This window comes from Rhopilema esculentum, chromosome 5, assembly GCF_057945365.1.
Source record: "Rhopilema esculentum isolate cy_ngs chromosome 5, ASM5794536v1, whole genome shotgun sequence".
Lineage (NCBI taxonomy): Eukaryota > Metazoa > Cnidaria > Scyphozoa > Rhizostomeae > Rhizostomatidae > Rhopilema > Rhopilema esculentum.
The window spans coordinates 9,495,071-9,506,090 of record NC_142819.1 but is presented as its reverse complement, the minus strand read 5'-3'; the positions used below and the strand labels follow the sequence as shown (position 1 = coordinate 9,506,090).

Here is an 11,020-nt window from a genome sequence, read left to right as displayed (position 1 = left end):
AGGACAACAGGACAACCTGCTTGTTTGAATGGTGGGACTTAAGGTCATGATCACTGCTGGTTTAAAGTAAATCTTGTGCAGGCACTATTTCAATTTTGACTCGTTCAGTTACTTATGCAAATGAAAAGACAACCGACATTGAGTTTATACATAGCTAAAACAACGAATAGAATGATGTACCAGCAGTTGAAATTCTGGTATGGTGAAGCAAAAATAGCGTAGTGTTGGATAGCTAACTGTATAAGAAGTTTATCTTGATTTGATTAATACAAAGCTAGGTATTAGATGGGGCAATGAGTTGGTTTGTGCGTCTATTTAAATCATCGCTTTGGTTGCAGTAACAAAGAAACAAAACAATGATTTTTGAGTTTTATAAAATTTCGTGTAAAAAGTTGAATTTCAGTAGTATTTCAAAAGGACTTTATCTCTTTTTGCTTCCGCTGGCCACAATGAACGAAAACTAGACCCGATCTGATCTTCTTTCTTCGCAAAAAACTTTGCATTTTTTTAGCACAGAAGTGTCTCTCATCTCAACTAATTCCCCTGAAGTAATGTATCAATTACATAAATTGCTTTGCCTTAGCTCGAGAAAAACACACCGTCCTAGAAGGTCCCCGTGGTCCCCATTCATTCTCCAATGGCAAAGTATCGATACATACATAGCTTTGGCTTCTTGCAGGAGCCCCCCTTTCTCAAAAATTAAGCTTTGTTCAACGAGCCCCTTGACCCTTAGCACCCGCTAACGAGCCCCTTTCGCCATCCAGATTTTATGTCATGCACTACAGCGTGGGAAAAAATATTGGTTCCAATAATTGTAGAAGTTAGGCGAAAAAGGACTGTGATTCTTCGATAAAATGATTTGAAATCCGTCCTGCATGCAGATGGTACGGTTGCTGATTTGCTTTGATCGAAGCTGCTCACCAGGTTGGCTATGCGATAAGAAAATACCAAAAGCTATCCTAATAAACAGTGTTGCCGAATCTGTTTCTATGTTTCTTCGAGACATTTACGTCTAAAAATGGATCACTAAAACAACATTGTGCTAGAAAATTGACAGATTTAAAGATCATAGCCAGTTTTGTCATCATTATTTCACACCGAGAGCTGTACTCTATTCAGTAGTAGCAGCGACAAAGATTCTTGATATGAGCTGTCTTTCATTTTCCTGGATTATCATTATTGCATCTTTTGGAGTTCCTTATATTAGCACTGACTATGAAAACAGGTTTGGAGGTAATTTTCTAAACAGTATCTTTATGAAGTTACAACTATTAGTGTTACCATGGTTTTTTTCGGTGTTTTCTGAGAATTTCTTCTTACAAAGCTTCTTTTTCTAGCCAAAACCACGTGGCTTGTGTTGTATTCTTTCCTGGTCTTTGATTTATTTTCAAACTTTTGTAACATTCTATTCATTTACACGAACCAGTAAACCTTTGTCCATTTTGGCATAGTTCAAGGTTCATCGTTGATGGCACTTCTAGCTGACATATTTTCCTGGAATAAACAGTAGTATAGCTTTTAAATTCAAAGTTATTTTCTAATTCATTTCATTCAACTGAAAATAACAACATTGATATAGTAGCTGAGTACATTTACTTATTAGTGTCTTTCAAAAGTAGTACTTGTCAATTTAGCATTTTGCGAATAAAACGTGTGCATGTCAAACAGTTGAATAAATCAAATTACAAGGAGTACGAAAAAAATATCATCAAACTTAACACAAGATTGCTAAAGCTATCAATTCTAGCTAGAAAATGCATACTTAGGCATTTGCTTTTCATCAAGTAGAATGAAAAATCACTACTACAGTAAAGCTAGTCTAAAATCCTTTGGGGAGGGATGGGAGGGAATTCTTATTTGCAGACCAGCTATCGACGTGTGAACTTAAAATTTCAGTACAAACTATTTATACTGAAACAACGTCACGTTCAAGAACAACTTGAAATCACTATGACGCTTGCAATCGCAACTCTACTGTAACCTTCTCAAAGACTCTATTTTCTTACTTTTTCCTGGGTCTAAATAAATTCAGTTACTTTAACTCCATTCAGAACAAAGAATATATCATTAGTACACTGGAGAAACATCAGAGGGCCTATACATGATCCTTATGGTAGTCAAAATCTATATCTTCGGAGAAGCTGTCGAGGATGCAAAATTGACTTCATTTTCTCAAGTATTAGCTCAAATAGCCTTCTCAGTGTCACTGAAACCAAATAAAAACATTCTTTTTAAAGGGATTCCACTATAACTGCAAAGTCTGTCCATATGCAGAAACAATTCTAAAAATTTCAATTTCTTGATATGAGCTAATCCAGATTGGCTAGATAAGTCTAGGTTTAGAAGGCCACAAGCTTATGCGCATAAATCCACTCCACTGTACCATTTCAAGTTTTGATTGATCATCCTTCTGTGGAATATCAGAGCTTTTTTGTCATTAACAATTTAAAGAGCTTGCCCCCTCCCCCCCTCGCAAGAAGAATCAGCTCAATTATTATCATCTGTTTATAATATTTCTCTTGCCATAGTATCGAATTCGATCAATTCTGTCTGATGGGGGGGGGGGGGGGGGCTGCAACCCCCAGCCTCTATGCCTTCTACGTCTATGGAAGTTTCGATGCTACTTATTTGTAACAACTCAGTAGAAAAGAAAAAGGCGTCCTTTTTCATGTTCGCATGTCCTATTTAAAAAGAGCAAAGTGATAATTTAAACTTTTAAAAATGGTTTAGATAAAAGATACGTTTTAAAAGATAGTAATAATATCTTCTTTCTTTAAAGCCTTTTTAAAATTTTGTACTACCAGATAACATCATATTTTGAAAGTCTTAAAAAATTTGTCAGTCAGTGATATGAAACAATTGTTACTGTATTTTAACAGCGAATGTATTTAATTATTCAGTAGAGGCAGGAGTATCATATCAGCCAGGGAGGCAGTAGTATCATATCAGCCAGAGAGGCAGTAGTATCATATCAGCCAGAGAGGCAGTAGTATCATATCAGCCAGAGAGGCAGTAGTATCATATCAGCCAGAGAGGCAGTAGTATCATATCAGCCAGAGAGGCAGTAGTGTCATATCAGCCAGAGAGGCAGTAGTATCATATCAGCCAGAGAGGCAGTAGTATCATATCAGCCAGAGAGGCAGTAGTGTCATATCAGCCAGAGAGGCAGTAGTATCATATCAGCCAGAGAGGCAGTAGTGTCATATCAGCCAGAGAGGCAATAGTATCATATCAGCCAGAGAGGCAGTAGTATCATATCAGCCAGAGAGGCAGTAGTGTCATGTCAGCCAGAGATGCAGTAATATCATATCAGCCAGTCCACTCAATACTATATTGTCTTGTTTGTGAATCCACTGCTTGGCGTATACATCTAAAAGAAGGGTCAGGCAGGGTCCTAGGATTTTGTCATATCCTTTTTTGTTCCCATGAGCAAGTGCTGGTATTGAACAATGGGGAAGGCTGGATAGAAGTCATGAAAGTACGATAAACAGAGTGTTACAAAGTGTCTAGGGGAAATAGCACTCATGTGTTAGCATAATGAGGGCATGTGGCAAATCTTGCGAAAATGGGCTTAAATTATGACATGAGAAAATTTTGTGAACAAAGCAATTTTATGTGGTTTCAATTGACTCTTTGATTTTCTTCTATTTCTGCAAATAAACTGCAATTACTAATAACGATCACTTATTAGAGTGTGACTTTGTTATAATTTACTATGAATGTCATAGGGATGCCAAATTTAACTTGTTCCTTTTTCTTATGGTTTAAGGAAATTTCTTCAGAATTCCTCGCATTTCGCGCCCCCTATAAATTTGTTCGGAATTCCTCGCATCCATACAAAGTCTCCTCCTGCCTCTCTCTTGTACCAAAATTTTTAATAATGAATAACCAAAAAATTTATACTCAATAAATATTTAGTGTCAATAAATATTTGGTTTTCCTTACTCACGAGAAATGACTTTTTAAAAGAGTCATATTCTTGCAAATTTCACGCGTTGAGCGTTTTATCATTAAAGGTGTGGACCAAAGGATAGTGTATAAAACTTTTGCAATTCTCGATAGTTCCTAAACACTGACCCATTCCCTGGATTATCCAGCCTGTCCTGAAGGAACATCCTTACAACCTTATAGTCGCCGCAGTGAATCGCGACCATTTTATTGCTATAGCAACAAGCTTATCGCCATGGAAATAAAGTCTATTGCCGCTCGAGGATCTTTGAACGGTATTACCACAAGCCTGGATACATGACCCTTTTATACTTCTGTATTTCGTGTAGATTGCAAATCAACGTTTGTTGTCAAGTCAATGAACAAGCAACCTCTCAATGCCGATTCGCTATCTGAAGGGCGCAGCTCAGTCAAGTCACCTGACCCATCCATTGAACCGTCTAGAGTTTTCTTGCTTGTGGCACTGGAGCGTGAAAAATTAACTTGATAGCTTTTCAAAGACGACAATTAAGCATATAGTAAGGAAAACTTTATATTCTCTCTGAAAAATATATTTTTTTTCATTTTGGAGCCATGAAATAATGCAGAAATGGCCTATTGCTGACAGGGGACGACAATGTCGCGGAGAAAACGCACGTCAAACAGGACGGACATCCTGCTCTGGTTCTTTGTGGCAGCTGGCCTAGTAATTGTTGTTAGTTGCAAAGAAAAGAATGTATCAAATAAACCATCGAAATATAAACTTACAAATGTTTTAAGTGCGCTGGCACCGGACAAGAATATCCCGGCTGTTCTAAATACAACCAGCACAAAAGCAAAGAAAAGTGTGCATTCGAAAAAGACTGATATATTGGAAAATGTTATGAGTCAGCTAGGCCCTGGCAAGCAAAATGACATTAGCGAATCAGTTGGGCAAGTGAGTGAGGTTTCCGAACCAGCAAGAGACTTTGATTTATCGGCGCAAAGGCGAATGGAGGATCCTGGGTCACCAAGAGTAATAAATCTACCGGGAATGATAAATGTTTTTGGGCCACCCCCAAAATCGCGATTCGCTCCGCGCCCTCGAGATCCTTTGCATGTTTTGGAAATTCCCGGCCTGTCAAGACGGAGTCATGAAAACTTTGAGATTGTTCCTCCACATTTTAACTCTGAAAACATTCCGGTACATTTTTACCCCAACGTCCGCTCTCCGGAAGTAACCGGCGGAAAGCCGAAACATTTGTTCCTGCCATTTCCTAGAGAATATGGACTGCACTCTAGAGGACTACACAGGGGTGTACATAATCATATTATTGACCGTGATTTTGGAGGATTTCACGATGGTTCGAATGGTGCCGGATTTGAAGGTTACAAAGTACCTCGGTTATCCCCGTTCCATCAAACTGAATACCCTTCTTTCCCTCCGGACAGCGGTGTGCCGGTTGCAGAGGATCACTTGCCGTTTAATCATAATGAATATAGAGGTGATTCTAGTAACGTTGATGTGCAGGGGAGTGAGCTTGGACTCGTTTCTTTGCCGCCGCCCAAAATGTTTTCACATCCTCCAAGGCATATTTTCGAGAGAGGCAAAGAGGTCACGCTGGATAACGGAAAGGAGTACAATATGAACAATGAGTTGCATGTTGTAGAGCATGGTCATCATCATCATCACCATCATCCTGATACGGATCACTACGATCATGACGACGATCAGTATGTGCACGACGAAGATCATGACGATCACTTCCATCATCCTGAATACGATGATCATGGTGATGTAGAGGAAGACAATGCCGACGACTCCTATGATTCTCACGGTTCGCCTATTCAAATTGCCGATCCAGAGCATGTTGTTCATGAGCACCACAGTGTTGAGCACCACCATCACTTAGGTTGGTAACGCATGAAGGTCTTACCGATAAGTTATTTAGTGCTATTTGATGTGCCAAAAATAAGCAGGGCTTGAGCTGAAACCCAAAATTGCCAGTATCTTAAGTTGCTACCGTTGAAGAGCCATACATGACTTTATTGCATAGGGAAGGGATAACGAAAAGGACCTTAAATGGGCAACGTTCCTCCCTTCATTCTTCTATTTTCCTACTCAGAATCCCATTTCCTTTTCTGTTTCTTCTGCCCCACACCAAGTGGCATTTGCAGTCACTGTGACCTTTGCTTTTCGCTTCTAAGCATTTAGAATATTGACTTCTAAACAGATCTATGGCAATGCACTGTTCTGGGACTCTATCAGATTAGGGTCTCGGCGAAAGTTGATGATTGCGATGGAATGGATACTTCACAACTCCAAAAAGCTTTGTGAATATCTACCATAATCTCCTTATTTGATTCGATCCCTGGTCATTCCTTTTTTGGCTTTTGTAAAAATTAAAGGAAAGGCTGACACTGAATAAGCTATAATCTTAACAAAACCGAACATAAGGACAATTTTAAATCTGGATAAAGGTTGTTTACATGTACCACTGTCACAAAAGTTTTACAAAAATGGCATATTCTTGTAATGTTATCTTTCAATATTGAGTGTTTACTCCTCTCTTTTTTTATATAAAAGAGAACTGCTATTGGCTTGCTGAACTGCAGTTTTGTAAGGACCGTTGTATTTGTTGGAAAATTCGAAATATATCATCCAGATTTTTAAAAAGCCTCGTTAACGGCAGTATACATATTTTTCTTAAACTATTTAAGGTAAAGCTAATGTATATCCGAAAATTGCGAGGAAAGTATCAAATTTAATAAAAGTGATAAAATACGTCTGACTGCTCAGTTGAAACCAATTCTTGCACTGTAAATACAGGATGTTAAGAAGCATCTAATATTTGATAATGGATTTTGTATCTTTTGTAATGTATTCATATTTCTTACTTTACCAAACATATTTTAATATTTTTAGTTAAAGCCCGGTGCTACCCAAATCCCTGCCGAAATGCTGGCACGTGCACTGCCATGGAACATGGTTATCAGTGCACCTGTTCCATTGGGTACAAAGGGTCTCATTGTGAAGGTACGTACACTTTTATTCACCTTGTCCGGATTACCCAAGGGTACATAGATGCATATTTCCTTTTGATGATTCTGATATTTCCTTATTAGCCCTAGTTTGGAATTATAAAGATCCAGATGTTTCGAGATGTTCCAACTGTTTGATATTTTTCAATGCCAGGATGCGCCTGACTTAGAACCTTAGAAAACGTAACTTAGAACGCCCGACTATCCGCTTTGATCGTATGAGTCGAAAAAGGAAGTTCAAACCAGTCCAAATCTTTGATCTTCATCGCATGAAAAAGTCAGAAAATGAAACATACCAGCAAGATGGAAGCTCATACAGTATTAAAAACAAACTGTTTATTGCACATGCGCATCGAACGGCATTTAAAGTATGAATGGATTTCAATTTTAGAGATCAACCAATGCCAGCCAAACCCATGCAAAAACGGTGCTGATTGTTACGAGACTGGGGACGGTTTTCAATGCACGTGTACTCGTGGCTACAAAGGAGAGTACTGTGAAAGTAAGTTGTCTATTCATTTGTGCGTTACGCTTTTTGCAACTGCCAAAGTGTCCTTATAGGAATCCACTCTAAAGTGTAGGAATCAAGTATATGTAATGTAAGTTTGCGGAGATTCAGCTATTTTCAATATGATAAGCAGCATGTAGGCTGTTTTTCGTCTGCGGTTTCTTTTCTAGATTTCTACTCGCTGATATCGTTGCCTGACATCTAATGTGAGACAGAAACTTGACATTCTATGTGGTTCCTTTTTATTCAGAATATTGTCAATTTTTTAATTGTAAGTGCCTTTCATGGTGGGAACTTCGATTTCCTGGAGTCTATACCCGCCATGATAGGCACTGCAGTTGTATGTTATTGAGTTTACTTCTAATTGTCATTGTATACAAAACAAGCAGAATGCAATAGCATAGAAACATGCTGCATAAGTTTCCAGGTATTGTAGTTAATTGATCACAAGAAAACATGCAACCATGCAATCTACCTTATTTACCAAACACTCTAAGAACAACATAATAAGACGATGCCATTTTTGCATTCACTGGCTGTATTTTTGCGAATTCTTTGAATTCTTTATTTGCTCTGACTTTGCTCTGCTTAGTGCATTTGTTTTCATCGTTAACAAAAAATTTTTTTTGAACAGTTATTAACAGATGTCACCCCAACCCATGCAAGAACGACGGCTTTTGTCATGACCTTGACGAAGACTATCGGTGTGGCTGCTCAGCTGGTTTCATGGGCAAGAACTGCGAAGGCAAGATTTCTTCATCTACCCTTTATAGATTTAGACCTTGGCTTGGCTCTCCGCATCAACACTGTCAGATAGTTATATGTGTTACCAGACTTAATAAGGTTTAAAAATGATATCAGAATAATTATCGATCAATGATTCTCAGGCAGCCTTCCACTAGCCAGGCTTAAAGCAACAACGGATTAGATATTGTCCGCTTTTGCGTTGCGTTCCCACTAGCGGGGACGCCAGATCTGGAAAGCTTTTAATCCATTTACAACAACAACAGCGTATTATGAAAATGTCAAGGACTGTTGCTGTGAATACTGCTTTCTCATGTAGCTCCGCGTGCATTGGTTTCTGATTATAATTATCTAAATCTGATTTATCTGAAGGTGTAGAGGGCTAAGTTTAAATTCAAGCCTGGGTATCTTTAATCCAGCTTAGTGGAAACGATCAAATACGGATTAGGACGAGTTTAAAGGAAACTGGCATTTCCATTTTTTCACATTTTAACATTTTGACTTGTTTTTGTTTTAACCCTGGCTAGTGGAAACGCTGCATCAGTTGCTAGCTCAAAACTTGGGGATTTCAATCATTCCTCGAACATTCTCAGCCACAAAATTTGAAGCTTGTCAATTCTAAATTGTTTTCTTTTCACAGACAGCGTTTGAGATCATTTTTCATACAGAAAACTCTCAGTATGAGTTTATATTAGACCCTTGTGACATTCTGTGACATAGCTCAATTTCGTTGTATGAACAATCTCCAATCCATTTTTATCAGGAGTTGATTATTGCACCAATAACCCGTGCAAAAACGGAGGCACATGCATCAACTTAGACGACAAATTCGAATGCATCTGCTCTGAAGCTGCCAAGGGCTCAAGATGTGAAGGTATGTCTTTTGTCATTAATTTTGTTATGAGCAATTTGATGTTTTGTTGCCAATTTTGACAGTATTTTTAAGAGATATTATCTCACAAATCGATGTATTTGATTCTCTTGATGATGCCAGTCCTTCCTATGACCATTTTAAGAATTTTAGTACCAGAATCTTCATAGAGGTAGTTGACTTTGTCTAAATATATGTCAAACGAAAACCGTCTTGTTCTCCTTGAAGGAATTGCAAGATCATGCCCATTCATTCAAACCTCCTTTAGCTCACTTTTTCTGGCAACAAATTTCACAATGATACGGTCTCACAAAGTCTTAAAGCGTCCCCTTTTACAACATGTTTTTATATATAATGTTAAACAACCTTCCTCTGTTTGTAACTGATGACAATTCATTTATTGATCATCAAACCATAAATATTTCCAACCCAGGGCTGTGAAGGCAATTGAATTCAATTCCAAAGGGGGGGAGGGGAATTTCATGGCAACTGGCAAACGTTTGCATAAAAGTATGAGCAACAAGACGGCCTATTTTAAATAATTTCATCCAGATTGTCCGACAGATGCAACAATTTTTGGACAGACTATGACACCACTTTCTCCCAGGCGTCAATCCCTCCTTAAAGATAGCAATTTGTAAGCTTTGATAAAGTTCAACAATATGTGGAATATTGTCAATATGATTCAAAAGGATGTTGTTATTGATAGAGTTTGATCATTGCCATAATTCGCCCTGTCTAAATGGAGCGGCTTGCACAAACACTGGAGCCTCATACACATGCGCCTGCCAAGAAGGATACTCTGGTACACGCTGTGCAAGTAAGTGGCCCACTTTCTCACACATCCAATCAATCATCGAACTTATTGATCCAGAGTTCTACTGATATTCTACATTAATTTCAGATATTCCAAATCCTATATTCTGCCAAATAATTCTAATTCTCTTAACATTTATTAACACTAAACAATAACTTGACATTGCGGAGGCTTTCAGGTTTTTAAAGTAATTTTCTGTTTTTTATTATCTTTTGCTACTAAGATCATCGAATGGTCAGTGATAAATTCAACTGTGTTTTGAATTTCGTCTTCACAGCCTTTGAAGAACCAGTCTCCGCCAGTGGGTAGTCCGCTTAGTCACGTAGGCGGTGGGTCTCTAAAGTAGAGAGGGCTGTTTTCAGAAATTCTTTTAGAGCCATGTTTTTTTAGAAAAATTTCCTGCCTTGTTGCAAAATGCGACACACTGTTATTGGAAAAGAATTACTGGCCTACAAGTTGCATAGCAACTTTGCAATTGCATTCGAGCCGCAGATAGATTCTCAGACCTTTTGCGAGCATTTTATTGAAAAAATCTTTCGGGGGAATGTTAGTTTGAAGTGAAGCGAACCATATTATAATCCTAAGAATGACTGTAGAACTCTGTTCATTTATTTTTTTGACGACGTAAGTCTAATGAGATGGTTATAATTGCAGTAAGGGCGAGCAGGTGTCTTCCAAATCCATGCGCCAACGGTGGTTCGTGTATGGATGAGGATAATGGATTTAGGTGCTCATGCACGAGTTCATTTGCTGGTAAAACCTGTACAGGTACTAACACAATTAACTTATTAACCTCCTTACATGATAACCTCTGCAACTAACTAACTAACTCATTAACTCATTCAACAAACGAATCCATATGTAATTCACAAAGGGTATCTAGGCCATGAAATCTAACCTAAATTACAATCAACCTTTTTATCAACTTTGGACATTTTGTTGAATTTGCCTGTTGATACCACTTGCTAACATTAAATTCAAAATTTACAGTCAATTTTTACATGCTTATTTTACGTTTGACATTCTTAGTGTTCATTATAATAAGTTTAGAGAACTAGATATGAGAAATTACTGTCTTTGAAAATAATTTTTATATTTTACTTTGTAGTTGTGAAATTTATGAATATTTCAT

The 11,020-nt window shown here is 37.9% G+C and overlaps 1 protein-coding gene across 1 annotated transcript in view; it reads left to right on the top strand.

Moving 5' to 3' along the window:
• Positions 1–4,391: 4,391 nt before the first annotated feature.
• The window catches only part of LOC135689853 (uncharacterized), a 30,521-nt gene continuing 23,892 nt past the window's right edge, over positions 4,392–11,020 (top strand). Inside the window, exons 1-7 of the mRNA XM_089108611.1 lie at positions 4,392–5,819; positions 6,833–6,943; positions 7,340–7,450; positions 8,091–8,201; positions 8,964–9,074; positions 9,781–9,891; positions 10,543–10,656. Of these exons, the coding sequence (XP_088964737.1) occupies positions 4,565–5,819; positions 6,833–6,943; positions 7,340–7,450; positions 8,091–8,201; positions 8,964–9,074; positions 9,781–9,891; positions 10,543–10,656 (1,924 nt within the window). The 5' untranslated portion in view covers positions 4,392–4,564. The remainder of the gene's footprint in view (positions 5,820–6,832; positions 6,944–7,339; positions 7,451–8,090; positions 8,202–8,963; positions 9,075–9,780; positions 9,892–10,542; positions 10,657–11,020) is intronic.